The sequence below is a fragment of the Somniosus microcephalus genome, chromosome 4 (genome assembly GCF_052327205.1).
Source record: "Somniosus microcephalus isolate GS21.2 chromosome 4, FLI_Smic_1.0, whole genome shotgun sequence".
NCBI classification, from domain to species: domain Eukaryota; kingdom Metazoa; phylum Chordata; class Chondrichthyes; order Squaliformes; family Somniosidae; genus Somniosus; species Somniosus microcephalus.
Window position 1 is genome coordinate 82,316,411 of NC_140990.1, and position 19,298 is coordinate 82,335,708.

Consider the following 19,298-nt stretch of genomic DNA (forward strand, 5'->3'; position numbering starts at 1 on the left):
TTTTTTTTCTATGTTTCTACATGAATGGACTGGTCAGGTGGGCAGAACAGTGGCAAATGGAATTCAATCCGGACAAGTGCGAGGTAATGCATTTGGGGAGGGTTGACAAGGCAAGGGAATACACTATAAATGGTAGGACATTGAGAAGTGCAGAGGAACAGAGGGACCTTGGAGTGCCTGTCCACAGATGCCCTCTTAACCACCATATCTCCCTGTCCTGCTACCTTCAGGGATCTGCCATTGTCTTCGGTCACCACCACAAACTGCGTTCCCGAGCCACCGACTCCTTCCCTCTCCCCAGCATCTGTCTGAGGCTCAACCACACTGTTTGCAACCTTGGTTTCACATTTGACCCTGAAATCAACTTGCGATCACATATCCGCACCATCACTAAGACCGCCTTTTTCCACCTCCGTAACATCGCCCGTCTCCGCCCCTGCCCCAGCTCATTTGCTGCTGAAACCCTCATCCATGCCTTTGTTACTAGTGGGGCGCCGCAAGGATCAGTGTTGGGGCCTCAGCTATTTACAATCTATATTAATGACCCAGATGAAGGGACCGAGTGTAATGTATCCAAGTTTGCTGATGATACAAAGCTAGGTGGGACAGTAAGCTGTGAGGAGGACACAAAGTCTGCAAAGGGATATAGATAGACTAAGTGAGTGGGCAGTAAGGTGACAGATCGAGTATAATGTAGGGAAATGTGAGGTTATTCACTTTGGTAGGAAGAATAGAAAAACAGAATCTTTTTTAAATGGTGAGAAACTTTCAAATGTTGGTGTTCAGAGAGATTTGGGTGTCCTTGTGCAAGAAACACAGAAAGCTAGCTCGCAGGTACAGCAGGCAATAAGGAAGGAAATGGCATGTTGGCCTTTATTGCAAGGGGGTTGGAGTATAAGAGTAAGGAAGTCTTGCTCCAATTGTACAGGGCCTTGGTGAGACCACACCTGGAGTACTGGGCACAGTTTTGGTCTCCTTATCTAAGGAAGGATATACTTGCCTTGGAGGCGGTGCAACGAAGGTTCACTAGATTGATTCCTGGGACGAGAGGGCTGTCCTATGATGAGAGATTGTGTAGAATGGGCCGATACTCTCTGGAGTTTAGAAGAATGAGAGGTGATCTCATTGAAACATACAAGATTCTGAAGGGGATTGACAGGATAGATGCTGAGAGGTTGTTTCCCCTGGCTGGAGTGTCTAGAACTAGGGGGCATAGTCTCAGGATCAGGGGTCGGCCATTTAAGACTGAGATCAGGAGGAATTTCTTCACTCAGAGGGTTGTGAATCTTTGGAATTCTCTGCCCCAGAGGGCTGTGGATGCTGAGTCTTTGAGTATATTCAAGGCTGAGATCGATAGATTTTTGGACTCTAGGGGAATCACGGGATATGGAGATGGGGCGGGAAAGTGGAGTTGAGGTCGATGATCAGCCATGATCTTATTGAATGGCGGAGCAGGCTCGAGGGGCCAAATGGCCGACTCCTGCTCTTATTTCTTATGTTCTTATGTTACCTCGACTTGACTTTCAACCCACTTCTGGCTGGCCTCCCACGTTCTACCCTACGTAAACTTGAGGTCATCCAAAACTCTGCTGCCCGTGTCCTAACTGGCACCAAGTCCCGTTCACCCATCACCCCTGTGCTCGCTGACCGACATTGGCTCCCGGTTAAGCAACGCCTCGATTTCAAAATTCTCATCCTTGTGTTCAAATCCCCAACCATGGCTTCACCCCTCCCTATCTCTGTAATCTCCTCCAGCCCCACACCATCCGAGATATCTGTGCTCTTCCAATTCTGGCCTCTTGTGCATCCCTGATTTTAATCGCTCCACCATTGGTGGCCGTGCCGTCTGCTGCCTCGGCCTTAAGCTCTGGAATTCCCTCCCTACACCTCTCCGCCTCTCTTTCCTGCTTAAAGATGCTAATTCAAGCCGATTTCACTGACCAAGCTTTTGGTGATTTGCCGAATATCTCCTTATGTGGCTCGGGGTCAGATTGTGTTTGCTAACACTCCTGTGAAGTGCCTTGGAACATTTGACTCAGTTACAGGCATGAGGTGTCAGGGTTGCTGTCGCAGGGCCGTGTAGACACGGGGCCGTGCTGTCCGGGCGGAGGCTGGTTCTGGACCCAAGTGCAGACAGACGAGGCGAGAAGCAGATATGCAGTCTTAAATAACAGTACTTTACTAGAATCACACAGGTAAACAGTTGCAAAACATAAGAGCTCAAGACAAGCTACCACATAGGCAAACGGCTAGTCAAGATAGGAACTCAAGACAAGCTACCGTGAGGCAACTGGCTTGTCCAGACTGAGCTCAAGACAAGCTACCTCAGGGCAACCGGCTTGTCCAAAACTGAGCACCTAGTCAAGACAGAGCACCTTGTCAAGACTGAGTCCAGAGAGAAGAAACCACAGAACTTAAATACAAGCAAAAACAGGTGAAACCAATAAACCTGATAAAAGGCAGTTAAGTAATAAACAGGAGAAACAAGTAACAATTAACAAAGGGAAACCAACCAGTGAAGGTGCCATCTAGGGGTTACTGAAGGAACTGACCGGCACCCTCACACAAGGTAAATTGTGATTTTTAGTTTTTATAACTGTCATTCATGTTTCACCCCCTCGATTGTAAAGGGCAGGTAGGCACTGGGATACAGTTCCACAGTCACTGGTTGCAGTGATTGTTGGCTGCCTGTTCAACCTTGGGAGATATCACAGACAAAATCAAGCCCCTTTTGCAGACTCGGCCTTTGCTGCTGGGGGGGGCGACTGGACAGTGATCAGTAGCAGGAGTCCAGGGCACTGAGGCTAACTGCAGTCTCCCCAACTGCCTCCCAGGCCGGGATCAGCTGAGCTCCCCCACAGTGTGCAGCTGGAATGTGCAACCTATCCTGGGGAGCGGGGGAAAGGGAGGTCAAGGGTCAGCACTGAGTGTCAGTCAACCAAGTGGTGTTGACGTCACGAGGTCCCAGCGCGCGTCGCCCGCCCACTGCTCCCGCGATCTTGCTCCCTATTGGTCGGCAGACACATCAATCCCGCCCGCTGCCTGCGGTCGCGTGCCCGAGGCACTCTCCGGCTCCGCCCGAGTGAAGTCGCTCCATTCGGTGCCTGCGGAGCCCTCGGACTGTTGATCCTTGCATAGAAACATCGAAAAATAGGAGCAGGAGTCAGCCATTCGAGCCTGCTCCACCATTCAATATGATCATGGCTGATCCTCTATCTCAATACCACATTCCCGCTCTCTCCCCATACCCGCTGATGCCTTTTGTGTCTAGAAATCTATCTATCTCCTTCTTAAATATATTCAGTGACTTGGCCTCCACAGCCTTCTGTGGTAGAGAATTCCACAGGTTCACCACCCTCGGTGAAGAAATTTCTCCTCATCTCAGTCCTAAATGTCCTACCCTGCATCCTGAGACTGTGACCCCTCGTTCTAGAATCCCCAGCCACGGGAAACATCTTCCCTGCATCCAGTCTGTCTAGCCCTGTCAGAATTTCATACGTTTCAACGAGATCCCCTCTCATTCTTCTAAACTCTAGTGAGTACAGGCCTAGTCGATCCAATCTGCGATTGGATGCATACTGGAGCGTTCACGATGCTCAGGACATCGTGAATATCACATTTATGGAGTTGGACACACCGCAGGTAGAGGTTGGACAGGAAGAAAGGGAACGGGTGACCAACAGGCAGAGTACAAGGCGCAGGCAGGTAGTGCAGGGGTCCCCTGTGGCAATCCCCCTCTCCAACAGATACACCACTTTGAGTACTGTTGGGGGGATGGCTTATCAGAGGAAGGCAGCAGCAGCCAACTTCCTGGCACCAGGGGTGGCTCTGCTGCACAGAATGGGAGGAAAAAGAGGGGTAGAGCTATAGTAATAGGGGATTCAATTGTAAGGGGAATAGCTAGGCGTTTCTGTGGCCGCAAACGAGACTCCAGGATGGTGTGTTGCCTCCCTGGTGCAAGGGTCAAGGATGTCTCCGAGCGGCTGCAGAACATCTTGGAAGGGGAGGGTGAACAGCCAGTTGTCGTGGTGCATATAGGCACCAACGATATAGGTAAAAAGCGGGATGAGGTCCTAAAAGCGGAATATAGGGAGTTAGGAGATAAATTAAAAAACAGGACCGCAAAGGTAGTAATCTCAGGATTGCTACCAGTGCCACGTGCTAGTCAGAGTAGAAATAGAAGGATACTTCAGATGAATACGTGGCTAGAGGAATGGTGCCAGGGGGAGGGATTCAAGTTCCTGGGACATTGGAACCGGTTCTGGGGGAGGTGGGACCAGTTCAAACCGGACGGTTTGCACCTGGGCAGGGCTGGAACCGATGTCCTAGGGGGAGTGTTTGCTAGTGCTGTGGGGGAGGGTTTAAACTAAAATGGCAGGGGGTTGGGAACCTGTGCAGGGAGACAGAGGAAAGGGAAACAAGGATAAAAGCAAAAGATAGGAAGGAGAAAAACAAAAGTGGCAGTCAGAGAAATCAACGGTTTAAATCAAACATGGCCACAGTAAATAATAATTCTAATAGGTCTAAGAGCGTTAAAAAAACAAGCCTGAAGGCTTTGTGTCTTAATGCGAGGAGCATTTGTAATAAGGTGGATGAATTGGCTGCGCAAATAGAGGTAAACGAATATGATTTGGTTGGGATTACGGAAACGTGGCTCAAGGATGGCCAAGACTGGGAACTCAACATTCAGGGGTATTCGATATTCAGGAAAGATAGGCAAAAAGGAAAGGGAGGTGGGGTAGCATTACTGGTTAAAGAAGGGATTAACACAATTGTAATGAAGGATATTAGCTCTGATGATGTGGAATCTGTATGGGTAGAATTGAGGAATACTAAGGGGAAAAAAACATTAGTGGGAGTGGTATATAGACCTCCAAACAGTAAGGCGGAGGTTGGGGATGGCATTAAAAGGGAAATTAAAGAAGCGTGCAATAAGGGCACAGCAGTCATCATGGGTGACTTTAATCTACATATAGATTGGGCCAACCAAATTAGTAACAATACTGTGGAGGAGGAATTCCTGGAGTGTTTACGGGATGGTTCCCTGGACCAATATGTCGAGGAACCAACCAGAGATCAGGTCATCTTAGACTGGGTATTATGTAACGAGAAAGGATTAATTAGCAATCTTTTTGTAAGAGGCCCCTTGGGTCGGAGCGATCATAATATGATCGAATTCTTCATTAAGATGGAGAATGAAGTAGTTGACTCAGAGGCTAGGGTCCTCAATTTAAATAAAGGAAACTACGATGGTCTGAGGAGCGAGTTGGGTAGGATTGATTGGGGAATGGCACTCAAAGGGTTGACGGTGGATAGGCAATGGCAAACATTCAAAGACCGAATGGATGAGCTACAGAATTTGTTCTTACCAGTTTGGCATAAAAGTAAAACAAAAAAGGTGACTCAACCGTGGCTAACGAGGGAAATTAGGGATAGCATAAGATCCAAAGAGAGGACATATCAATTGGCCAGAAGAAGCAATAATCCTGAGGATTGGGAGCAGTTTAGGATTCAACAAAGGAGGACAAAGGGATTAATTAAGAAAGGGAAAATAGAATGAGAGTAAGCTTGCAGGGAACATAAAAACTGACTGTATAAGCTTTTATAGATATGTGAAGAGAAAAAGATTGGGGAAGTCAAGCGTAGGTCCCTTGCAGTCAGAATCAGGGGAATTTATAATGGGGAACAAAGAAATGGCAGGCCAACTAAATACATATTTTGGTTCTGTCTTCACAAAGGGGGACACAAATAACCTCCCAGAGATGCCGGGGAACATAGGGTCTGATGAAAGGGTGGAACTGATAGAAATCAGTATTTGTAGGGAAATGGTGTTAGGAAAATTGATGGGACTGAAGGCCGATAAATCCCCAGGGCCTGATAATCTACATCCCAGGGTACTTAAGGAAGTGGCCCTAGAAATAGTAGATGCATTGCTGGTCATCTTCCAGAACTCGATCGACTCTGGAACAGTACCCATGGATTGGAGGGTAGCTAATGTTACCACACTATTCAAAAAAGCTGGTAGAGAAAAAGCGGGGAATTATAGACCAGTAAGCCTGACATCGGTAGTGGGGAAAATGCTAGAGTCCATTATAAAAGATGTAATAGCTGAGCACTTGGAAAGCAGGGACAGGATCGGACAAAGTCAACATGGATTTACAAAAGGTAAATCATGCTTGACTAATCGACTGGAATTTTTTGAGGATGTAACTGGTAAAATAGATAAGGGAGAACCAGTGGATGTGGTGTATTTGGACTTTCAGAAGGCTTTCGATAAGGTCCCACATAAGAGATTAGCGTGCAAAATTAAGGCACATGGGATTGGGGGCAAGGTATTGACTTGGATAGAGAACTGGTTGGCGGACAGAAAGCAGAGTTGGAATAAACGGGTCGTTTTCTGAGTGGCAGGCAGTGACTAGTGGGGTACCGCAAGGATCAGTCCTCGGACCCCAGCTGTTCACAATATATATTAATGATCTGGACGAGGGAATTGGATGTAATATCTCCAAATTTGCAGACGACACAAAGCTGGGTGGGAGGGTATGCTGTGAGGAGGATGTCGTGAAACTCCAGTACAATTTGGACAGGTTGGGTGATTGGGCAGAAACATGGCAAATGCACTATAATGTGGATAAATGTGAGGTTATCCACTTTGGTGGCAAAAACAGGAAGGCAGATTATTATTTGAATGGCAATAGATTGGGAGAAGGGGAAGTGCAAAGAGACCTGGGTGTTCTTGTGCACCAGTCGCTGAAGGTAAGCATGCAGGTGCAGCAGGCGGTTAAGAAGGCAAATGGTATGTTGGCCTTCGTAGCGAGAGGGTTCGAGTACAGTTGTACAGGGCCTTGGTGAGACCGCACCTTGAGTACTGTGTGCAGTTTTGGTCGCCTTACCTGAGGAAGGACATTCTTGCCATGGCAGGAGTGCAGCGAAGATTCACCAGGCTGGTACCTGGGATGGCAGGAATGACGTATGAGGAGAGATTGTGTCGATTGGGCTTATACTCACTGGAGTTTAGAAGATTGAGAGGGGATCTCATTGAAACCTATAAAATTCTGTCAGGCCTGGACAGACTAGATGCAGGAAGGATGTTTCTGATGGCCGGGGAGTCCAGAACCAAGGGTCATAGTCTAAGGATAAGGGGTAAGCCATTTCGGACAGAGATGAGGAGGAATTTCTTCACCCAGAGAGTGGTGAACTTGTGGAATTCTCTGCCACAGAGGGCGGTGGAGGCCAGTTCATTAAATATATTCAAGAAAGAGTTGGATATATTTCTTAAGGCTAAAGGGATATGGGGAGAAGGCAGGGACAGGGTACTGAATTTGGATGATCAGCCATGATCTCATTGAATGGCGGAGCAGGCTCGAGGGGCCAAATGGCCTACTCCTGCTCCTATCTTCTATGTTTCTATGTAATCTCTGCTCATACGACAGTCCTGCCATCCCAGGAATCAGTCTGGTGGACCTTCGCTGCACTCCCTCTATGGCAAGTACATCCTTTCTTAGGTAAGGAGACCAAAACTGCACACAGTACTCCAGGTGTGGTCTCACCAAGGCCCTGTATAACTGTAGTAAGACATCCTTGCTCCTGTACTCAAATTCTCTTACAATGAAGGCCAACATACCATTTGCCTTCCTAACTGCTTGCTGCACATGCATGTTTGCTTTCAGTGACTGGTGTACAAGGACACCCAGGTCCCTCTATACATCAACATTTCCCAATCTATCACCATTTAAATAATACTCTGCCTTTCTGTTTTTCCTACTGAAGTGGATAACTTCACATTTATCCACTTTGTACTGTATCTGCCATGTATTTGCCCACTCGCTCAACTTGTCTAAATCGCCTTGAAGCCTCTTTGCATCCTCCTCACAATTCACAATCCCACCTAGTTTTGTGTCGTCAGCAAACTTGGAAATATTACATTTGGTTCCCTCATCCAAATCATTGATATATATTGTGAATAGCTGGGGCCCAAGCACTGATCCCTGCGGTATCCCACTAGTCACCGCATGCCACCTTGAAAAAGAACCATTTATTCCTATTCTCTGTTTCCTGTCTGTTAACCAATTTTCAATCCATGCCAGTATATTACCCCCATCCCATTGCCTTAATTTTGCACACTAACCTCTTGTGGGACTTTATCAAAGGCCTTTCTGAAAATCCAAATACACCACATCCACCAGTTCTCCCTTATCTATTCTACCAGTTACATCCTCAAAAAACTCCAGTAGGTTTGTCAAACACGATTTCCCTTTCATAAATCCGTGTTGACTTTGTCTAATCCCGTTGATATTTTCTAAGTGTCCTGTTCTCACATCCTTTATAATAGACTCTAGCATTTTCCCTACTACTGATGTTAGGCTAACCAACTTGTGCAGCAGCTGGAGCCTGAAAATCAGCTTCACTGCCCCTGGGCTGGGAAAGGGGGACATGAGGCAACATTCTCCCGCTTACTCCTTTCTACACTCCTTTTACAGGGTTTTAGAAGTGGAGCATTTACAGACAGAAAACTCAGACCAAACATCACGTTAAGATCTGAAACAGTTGCTCGATTCTCAGGACCTGATTCAATCAGTCCTCCAATCTGCTGGCACACCAGCGAGTTAACACTTTAAACATTAAAAGACATTTTAAATGTTCTGAGTGTGGGAAGAGCTTCAAAATCTACAAGTACCTGAAGAGACACCAGTGGCTACACACTGGGGAGAGCCCGTTCACCGGCCCCGTGTGTGGGAAGGGATTCACTCAGTCATCCGCTCCGATGGCACACCAGCAAGATCACACTAGGGAGAGACCTTTAACCCGCTCCGTGAGTGGGAAGGGATTAATTGCACCCTCCGTGCTGCTGAGACACCAGCTTGTCCACACTGATGAGAGACCGTTGACCTGCTCCGTGTTTTTGAAGCGATTCTCTCATTCTGCCACCCTCCTGAGACACCAGCTTGTTCATAGTGATGAGAGACCGATTAAATGTTCTGACTGTGGGAAGAAATTTAAAAGGTCCCAGGATCTGAAGAGACACGAGCTGGAGAGAGCAGGAGAGATTCTGTTCACCTGCTCCGTGTGTGGGAAGGGATTCACTCGGTCCTCGAATCTGCTGGCACACCAGCGAGTTCACACTGGGGAGAGGCCGGTGAAACATTCCGACTGTGGGAAAAGCTTTCAAATGTCCCAGGAGCTGAAGGGACACCAGCTGGAGGGAGCAGGAAAGAGGCCATTCACCTGCTCTGTGTGTGGGAAGGTATTCACTCGGACGTTCCACCTACTGAGACATCAGCGAGCTCACACTGGGGAGAGGCCGTTCACCTGCTCAGTGTGTGGGAAGGGATTCACTCAGCCATGCCACCTACTGACACACCAGCAAGTTCACACTGATGAGAGACCATTTAAATGTTCTGACTGTGGGAAGAGCTTTAAAGGCTCTAGGGATCTGAAGGTACACCAGCGATATCACACTGATGAGAGACTATTTAAATGTTCTGACTGTGGGAAGAACTTTAAAAGCTTTGGGGATCTGAAGGGACACCAGCGAGTTCACACTGATGAGAGACCGTTTACATGTTCTGTCTGTGGGATGAGCTTTAAAAGCTCCAGGAATCTGAATGGACACCAGCGAGTTCACACTGGCGAGAGGCTGTTCACCTGCTCAGTGTGTGGGAAGGGATTCACCCATTCATTCAGCCTGCTGAGACACAAGCAAGTTCACACTGGGGTGAGGCAATTCACGTGCTCTGTGTGTGGGAAGGGATTCACTCAGTCTTCGCATCTGCTGATACACCAGCGAGTGCACACTGGAGAGAGGCCGTTCACCTGTTCCGTGTGTGGGAAGCGATTCACTCAGTCATCCAATCTGCTGAGACACCAGCGAGTTCACACTGGGTAGAGGCCATTCACCTGCTTCGTGTGTGGGAAGGGATTCACACAGTCTTCGCATCTGCTGAAGCACCAGCGAGGTCACACTGTTCTGCAGCGCAGGGCCCTGCAAAAAGCTGGGGCAACAAGAACGTGGAATAGATGAATGTTTTACAAACTTTTGTAATGCTGTTTAATCTTTAAGACTGTTGAGCTGATGATTGCTCTGATTTGACTGTTCATGGCGTTACATAGAATGTACAGCACAGAAACAGGCCATTCGGCCCAACTGGTCCATGCCAGTGTTTATGCTCCGCACCCACCCTACTTCAATTAACCCTATCAACATATCCTCCTATTCCTTACACACTCATGTGGCTTCCCCTTAAATGCATCTGTACTTTTAGCCTCAACCACTCCCTGTGGTAGTGAGTTCCACATTCTCACCACTCTCTGGGTAAACAAGTTTCCCCTGAATTCCCTGCTGGATTTATTAGTGACCATCTTATATTTTGTGGATGTTAAAACCCCAATAACTGAGCTGCATTTTGCTATTCTGTATAAATAAATCAGCTTTGTTTGAAACACACAGTCGATTGAGTCCTTGTTTCTAAGATAAGACGAGAGCTAATTGATGATTTCTTACAGACATTCCCTGTCCTCTCAATATCTGTGTCCAGGGGAGAAGCTTCTGTTACATAAACATAGAAGATAGGAGCAGGAGTAGGCCATTCGGCCCTTCGAGCCTGCTCCGCGCTTTGTGCATTTTATTACCATCGAGGTTCTGGAACTCATTGTGGGGGAATGGAACATTTTAACATTCTCAGCAACATCAAACACTCCCAGGCAGGTACAGCATGGGGTAAGACACAGAGTGAAGCTACCATCTACAAAAATTCTTCCAGGGATGAGGGACTTTAGTTATGTGGATAGACTGGAGAAGCTGGGGTTGTTCTCATTAGAGAAGAGAAAGTTGAAAGGAGATTTGATAGAGGTGTTCAAAATCATGAGGGGTCGAGACAGTAGCTGGAGAGAAACTGTTCCCAGTGGTAGAAGCGTCGAGAAGCAGAGGACACAGATTTAAGGTGATTGGCAGAAGAAGCAAAGAAAACATGGGGAAAATCTTTTTATGCAGTGAGTGGTTATAATCATTCCAGATAATAATGCACTGCCTGAAAGGGTGTTGGCGGCAGGTTCAATCGGGCTTTCGAAAGGGAACTGGAAAAGTACCTGAATGAAAATTTTTGAAGGGCTACAGAGAAAGGGCGGGGGAGTAGGACTAGCTGAAGTTCTCTTCCAGAGAGCTGGCACAGGCCTCCTTCTCTGCTGTCCCATCAAACACTCCCAGGGCAGGTACAGCACGGGTTAGATACAGAGTAAATCTCCCTCTACACTGTCCCATCAAACACTCCCAGGGCTGATACAGCACGGGTTAGATACAGAGTAAAGCTCCCTCTGCACTGTCCCATCAAACACTCCCAGGGCTGATACAGCACGGGTTAGATACATAGTAAATCTCCCTCTACACTGTCCCATCAAACACTCCCAGGGCTGATACAGCACGGGTTAGATACAGAGTAAATCTCCCTCTACACTGTCCCATCAAACACTCCCAGGGCAGGTACAACACGGGTTAGATACAGAGTAAAGCTCCCTCTGCACTGTCCCATCAAACACTCCCAGGGCAGGTACAGCACGGGTTAGATACAGAGTAAAGCTCCCTCTACACTGTCCCGCCATCACTCCCAGGGCAGTTACAGCACGGGTTAGATACAGAGTAAAGCTCCCTCTACACTGTCCCATCAAACACTCCCAGGGCAGGTACATAACATAAGAACATAAGAAATAGGAGCAGGAGTAGGCCAATCGGCCCCTCGAGCCTGCTCCGCCATTCAATAAGATCATGGCTGATCTGATCCTAACCGCCAATCCACTATCACAGAACCATCTCCTGAATCTAACAGAATTAGACACACGAAATAGGAGCAGGATCAGGCTACACGGCCCCTGGGCCCGCTCCGCTACCCACAGGGCCATGACCGATCCGAACCTAGACTCATGTCCAAATTCCTGCCCGCTCCCCATAACCCTTAATTCCCTTTACTTCTAGGAAACTGTCTATTTCTGTTTTAAATTTATGTAATGATGTAGCTCCTACAGCTTTTTGGGGCAGCATTTTCCATGGACCTACCACCCTCTGAGTGAAGTAGTTCCTCCTCATCTCAGTTTTGAAAGAGCAGCCCCTTATTCTAAGACTATGCCCCCTAGTTCTAGTTTCACCCATCATCGGGAACATCCTCCCCGCATCCACCCGATCCAACCCCTTCACAATCTTATATGTTTCAATAAGATCGCCTCTCATTCTTCTGAACTCCAATGAGTAGAGTCCCAATCTACTCAACCTCTCCTCATATGTCCATCCCCTCATCCCCGGGATTAATCGAGTGAACCTTCTTTGTACTGACTCGAGAGCAAGTATGTCCTTTCTTAAGTATGGACACCAAAACTGTACGCAGTATTCCAGGTGCGGTCTCACCAATACCTTGTACAACTGAAGCAATACCTCCCTATTTTTATATTCTATCCCCCTAGCAATGAGAGCCAACATTCCATTGGCCTTCTTAATCACTTGCTGCACCTGCATACTAACCTTTTGAGTTTCGTGCACCAGGACCCCCAGATCCCTTTGTACTTCAGTACTTTCCAGTTTCTTGCCATTAAGATAATAACTTGCTCTACGATTTTTCCTGCCAAAGTGCATAACCTCACACTTTCCAGTATTGTATTCCATCTGCCAAATCTCTGCCCACTTACTTAGCCTGTCTATGTCCCCTTGCAGGTTTTTTATGTCCTCCTCACTCACTACTTTCCCTCCCATCTTAGTATCATCTGCAAACTTTGATCCCCTCCAAATCGTTAATATAGATTGTAAAGAGTTGGGGACCCAGCACTGGCCCCTGCGGAACACCACTAGTTACTGATTGCCAGTCTGAGAATGAACCATTTATCCCAACTCTCTGCCTTCTGTTAGATAGCCAATCCTCTATCCATGCCAGAATATTACCCCCAATCCCGTGATTTTTTATCTTAAGCAATAATCTTTTGTGTGGCACCTTGTCAAATGCCTTTTGGAAGTCTAAATACACTACGTCCACTGGTTCCCCTTTATCCACCCTATATGTTACTTCCTCAAAGAACTCCAGCAAATTTGTCAAACATGACTTCCCCTTCATAAAACCATGCTGACTTTGTCCTATTAAATTATGATTATCCAAATGTCCTGTTACTGTCTCCTTAATAATGAACTCCAAAATTTTACCTACCACAGATGTTAGGCTAACCAGACTATAGTTTCCAGCCTTCTGTCGACTGCCCTTTTTAAATAAGGGTGTTACATTAGCAGTTTTCCAGTCTGCCGGGACCATTGCCGAGTCCAGGGAGTTTTGGAAAATTATTACCAATGCATCCACAATCCCTACCACCAATTCCCTCAAGACCCTAGGATGTAAGCCAGGTGATTTATCCACCTTGAGCCCCATTATTTTACCGAGTACCACTTCCTTAGTGATTTTGATCGTGTTTAGCTACTCCCCCCCCCCCCCCCCCCCCACCCTTTAGCCCCCTGTTTGTCCAGTGTTGGGATATTCTTAGTGTCTTCTACTGTAAAGACTGATATAAAATATTTATTCAGTGTTTTCGCCATCTCCATATTTCCCACCATTAATTTCCCGGTCTCATCCTCTAAGGGACCAACATTTACTTTAGCCACCCTTTTTCTTTATATATAACTATAAAAACTCTTACTATCTGTTTTTATATTTTTTGCTAATTTACTTTCATAATCTATCTTCCCTTTCTTAATCAATCTTTCTGTTATTTTTTGCTGTCTTTTAAAGTTTTCCCAATCCTCTATCCTCCCACTAGATTTGGCTACCTTATATGCCCTTGTTGTTAGTCGAATACTATCCTTAATTTCTTTACTTAGCCACGGATGGCTGTCTTTTCTTTTACATCCTTTTCTTCTCAGTGGAATATATATTTTTTGGAAGTTGTAAAATAACTCCTTAAATGTACACCACTGATCATGTATCGTCTTACCCTTTAATCTATTTTCCCAATCCACTCTACTCAATTCCGCTCTCATACCTTCATAGTCTCCTTTATTCAAGCTTAGCACGCTTGTTTGAGATCCAACCGTCTCACCCTCTAATTGAATATGGAATTCAACCATGTTATGGTCACTCATTCCAAGGGGATCCTTTACTAGGACATTTTTAATTAATCCTGTCTCGTTACACAGGACCAGATCTAAGGTTGCTTGCCCCCTGGTCGGTTCAGTTACATACTGCTCAAGAAATCCATCTCTAATACAGTCAATGAAGTCATCCTCAAGGCAGCCCTGCCCAATTTGATTTGTCCAATTAATATGATAGTTAAAATCCCCCATAATTATAGATGTTTCCTTATTACAAGCCTCAGTTATTTCCTGATTGATACTCCGTCCAACAGAGTTGCAACTGTTCGGAGGCCTATAGACTACGCCCACTAGTGTTTTTTTCCCCTTATTATTCCTTACCTCCACCCAAACTGTTTCATTATCCTGATCTTTTGACCCAATATCATTTCTCTGTATTACAGTGATTCCTTCCTTTATTAACATAGCCACCCCACCTCCCCTTCCTTCCTGCCTGTCCTTCCTGATCGTTAAATAACCTGGTATGTTTAATTCCCAGGCATTGTCACCCTGCAGCCATGTTTCTGTAATGGCCACAAGATCATACCCATATGTAGTTATTTGTGCCATTAACTCGTCTATTTTGTTACGAATGCTACGTGCATTCAGATAGAGAACTTTCAAAGATGTTTTGTGACACTTAGTTCCTGCTTTTGCCCTTTTTATTACTTTACCTTTTACTCCATACCTTCTGCCCCTTCCTGACATGCTCTGGTTTTTAATTTCCCCACTGCTACCTAAGTCTATGACCTTCTCTGTTGTCATTTTTATTATTTGCTCTCTAGGAACCTCCCCCCCGACTAGTTAGTTTAAAGCCCTCTCTACAGCCCTAGTTATATGATCCGCCAGGACTCTAGTCCCAGCACTGGCCAAGTGAAGCCCGTCCCAACGGAACAGCTCCCTCCTGCCCCAGTACTGGTGCCAGTGTCCCAGGAAGCAAAACCCATTTCTCCCACACCAGTCTTTGAGCCACGCATTTAACTCTCTAATTTTATTTGTCCTAGCCAAATTCGCTCGTGGCTCAGGTAATAATCCAGAGATTATTACCCTTGTGGTTCTGCTTTTTAATTTGGCCCCTAGCTGCACAAACTCCCTCAGCAGAACCTCCTTCCTTGTCCTATCTATGTCGTTGGTACCAACATGGACCACGACAACTGGATCCTCCCCCTCCCACTCCAAGTTTCTCTCCAGTCCAGAGGAGATGTCCTTAACCCTGGCACCGGGCAGGCAACACAGCCTTCGGGACTCTCGCTCTCGGCTGCAAAAAACTCTATCTACAGCACAGATTAGATACAGAGTAAAGCTCCCTCTGCACTGTGCCATCAAACACTCCCAGGGCAGGTACAGCACAGGTTAGATACAGAGTAAAGCTCATTCTACACTGTCCCACCAAACCCTCCCAGGGCAGGTACAGCACGGGTTAGATACAGAGTAAAGCTCCCTCTACACTGTCCCATCAGACACTCCCAGGGCAGCTACAGCACGGGTTAGATACAGAGTAAAGCTCCCTCTACACTGTCCCATCAAACACTCCCAGGGCAGGTACAGCACGGGTTAGATACAGAGTAAAGCTCCCTCTGCACTGTCCCATCAAACACTCCCAGGGCAGGTACAGCACGGGTTAGATACAGAGTAAAGCTCCCTCTACACTGTCCCACCATCACTCCCAGGGCAGGTACAGCACGGGTTAGATACAGAGTAAAGCTCTCTCTACACTGTCCCATCAAACACTCCCAGGGCAGGTACAGCACGGGTTAGATACAGAGTAAATCTCCCTCTACACTGTCCCATCAAACACTCCCAGGGCTGATACAGCACGGGTTAGATACAGAGTAAAGCTCCCTCTGCACTGTCCCATCAAACACTCCCAGGGCTGATACAGCACGGGTTAGATACAGAGTAAATCTCCCTCTACACTGTCCCATCAAACACTGCCAGGGCAGGTACAACACGGGTTAGATACAGAGTAAAGCTCCCTCTGCACTGTCCCATCAAACACTCCCAGGGCAGGTACAGCACGGGTTAGATACAGAGTAAAGCTCCCTCTACACTGTCCCGCCATCACTCCCAGGGCAGTTACAGCACGGGTTAGATACAGAGTAAAGCTCCCTCTACACTGTCCCATCAAACACTCCCAGGGCAGGTACAGCACGGGTTAGATACAGAGTAAAGCTCCCTCTACACTGTCCCATCAAACACTCCCAGGGCAGGTACAGCACGGGTTAGATACAGAGTAAAGCTCCCTCTACACTGTCGCATCAAACTCTCCCAGGGCAGGTACAGCACGGGTTAGATACAGAGTAAAGCTCCCTCTACACTGTCCCATCAAACACTCCCAGGGCAGGTACAGCACGGGTTAGATACAGAGTAAATCTCCCTCTACACTGTCCCATCAAACACTCCCAGGGCAGGTACAGCACGGGTTAGATACAGAGTAAAGCTCCCTCTACACTGTCCCATCAAACACTGCCAGGGCAGGTACAGCACAGATTAGATACAGAGTAAAGCTCCCTCTACACTGTCCCTTCAAACACTCCCAGGGCAGGTACAGCACGGGTTAGATACAGAGTAAAACTCCCTCTACACTGTCCCATCAAACACTCCCAGGGCAGGTACAGCACGGGTTAGATACAGAGTAAAGCTCCCTCTACACTGTCCCACCAAACACTCCCAGGGCAGATACAGCACGGGTTAGATACAGAGTAAAGCTCCCTCTACACTGTCCCATCGAACACTCCCAGGGCAGGTACAGCACGGGTTAGATACAGAGTAAAGCTCCCTCTACACTGTCGCATCAAACTCTCCCAGGGCAGGTGCAGCACGGGTTAGATACAGAGTAAAGCTCCCTCTACACTGTCCCGTCAAGCACTCCCAGGGCAGGTACAGCACGGGTTAGATACAGAGTAAAGCTTCATCTACACTGTCGCATCAAACTCTCCCAGGGCAGGTACAGCACGGGTTAGATACAGAGTAAAACTCCCTCTACACTGTCCCATCAAACACTCCCAGGGCAGGTACAGCACGGGTTAGATACAGAGTAAAGCTCCCTCTACACTGTCCCATCAAACACTCCCAGGGCAGGTACAACACGGGTTAGATACAAAGTAAAGCTCCCTCTGCACTGTCCCATCAAACACTCCCAGGGCAGGTACAGCACGGGTTAGATACAGAGTAAAGCTCCCTCTACACTGTCCCGCCATCACTCCCAGGGCAGTTACAGCACGGGTTAGATACAGAGTAAAGCTCCCTCTACACTGTCCCATCAAACACTCCCAGGGCAGGTACAGCACGGGTTAGATACAGAGTAAAGCTCCCTCTACACTGTCCCATCAAACACTCCCAGGGCAGGTACAGCACGGGTTAGATACAGAGTAAAGCTCCCTCTACACTGTCGCATCAAACTCTCCCAGGGCAGGTACAGCACGGGTTAGATACAGAGTAAAGCTCCCTCTACACTGTCCCATCAAACACTCCCAGGGCAGGTACAGCACGGGTTAGATACAGAGTAAATCTCCCTCTACACTGTCCCATCAAACACTCCCAGGGCAGGTACAGCACGGGTTAGATACAGAGTAAAGCTCCCTCTACACTGTCCCATCAAACACTGCCAGGGCAGGTACAGCACAGATTAGATACAGAGTAAAGCTCCCTCTACACTGTCCCTTCAAACACTCCCAGGGCAGGTACAGCACGGGTTAGATACAGAGTAAAACTCCCTCTACACTGTCCCATCAAACACTCCCAGGGCAGGTACAGCACGGGTTAGATACAGAGTAAAGCTCCCTCTACACTGTCCCACCAAACACTCCCAGGGCAGATACAGCACGGGTTAGATACAGAGTAAAGCTCCCTCTACACTGTCCCATCAAACACTCCCAGGGCAGGTACAGCACGGGTTAGATACAGAGTAAAGCTCCCTCTACACTGTCGCATCAAACTCTCCCAGGGCAGGTACAGCACGGGTTAGATACAGAGTAAAGCTCCCTCTACACTGTCCCGTCAAGCACTCCCAGGGCAGGTACAGCACGGGTTAGATACAGAGTAAAGCTTCATCTACACTGTCGCATCAAACTCTCCCAGGGCAGGTACAGCACGGGTTAGATACAGAGTAAAACTCCCTCTACACTGTCCCATCGAACACTCCCAGGGCAGGTACAGCACGGGTTAGATACAGATTAAAGCTCCCTCTACACTGTCCCATCAAACACTCCCAGGGCAGGTACAGCACGGGTTAGATACAGAGTAAAGCTCCCTCTACACTGCCCCATCAAACACTCCCAGGGCAGGTACAGCACGGATTAGATACAGAGTAAAGCTCCCTCTACACTGTCCCTTCAAACACTCCCAGGGCAGGTACATAACATAAGAACATAAGAAATAGGAGCAGGAGTAGGCCAATCGGCCCCTCGAGCCTGCTCCGCCATTCAATAAGATCATGGCTGATCTGATCCTAACCGCCAATCCACTATCACAGAACCATCTCCTGAATCTAACAGAATTAGACACACGAAATAGGAGCAGGATCAGGCTACACGGCCCCTGGGCCCGCTCCGCTACCCACAGGGCCATGACCGATCCGAACCTAGACTCATGTCCAAATTCCTGCCCGCTCCCCATAACCCTTAATTCCCTTTACTTCTAGGAAACTGTCTATTTCTGTTTTAAATTTATGTAATGATGTAGCTTCTACAGCTTTTTGGGGCAGCATTTTCCATGGACCTACCACCCTCTGAGTGAAGTAGTTCCTCCTCATCTCAGTTTTGAAAGAGCAGCCCCTTATTCTAAGACTATGCCCCCTAGTTCTAGTTTCACCCATCATCGGGAACATCCTCCCCGCATCCACCCGATCCAACCCCTTCACAATCTTATATGTTTCAATAAGATCGCCTCTCATTCTTCTGAACTCCAATGAGTAGAGTCCCAATCAACTCAACCTCTCCTCATATATCCATCCCCTCATCCCCGGGATTAACCGAGTGAACCTTCTTTGTACTGACTCGAGAGCAAGTATGTCCTTTCTTAAGTATGGACACCAAAACTGTACGCAGTATTCCAGGTGCGGTCTCACCAATACCTTGTACAACTGAAGCAATACCTCTCTATTTTTATATTCTATCCCCCTAGCAATGAAAGCCAACATTCCATTGGCCTTCTTAATCACTTGCTGCACCTGCATACTAACCTTTTGAGTTTCGTGCACCAGGACCCC

At 47.4% G+C, this 19,298-nt stretch overlaps 2 protein-coding genes across 2 annotated transcripts in view; one reads left to right on the forward strand and one right to left on the reverse strand.

Moving 5' to 3' along the window:
• LOC147119356 (uncharacterized) overlaps nt 1-19,298 on the reverse strand; it is a 42,217-nt gene that overhangs the window by 11,100 nt on the left and 11,819 nt on the right. The window lies entirely within an intron of this gene.
• Nucleotides 1,915-10,442, forward strand: LOC147119357 (uncharacterized). The gene is made up of 2 exons (XM_085983641.1): nt 1,915-1,951; nt 9,042-10,442. Exons 1-2 carry the CDS (start codon nt 1,915-1,917, stop codon nt 9,884-9,886), a joined length of 882 nt encoding a protein of 293 aa, XP_085839767.1. The 3' UTR covers nt 9,887-10,442.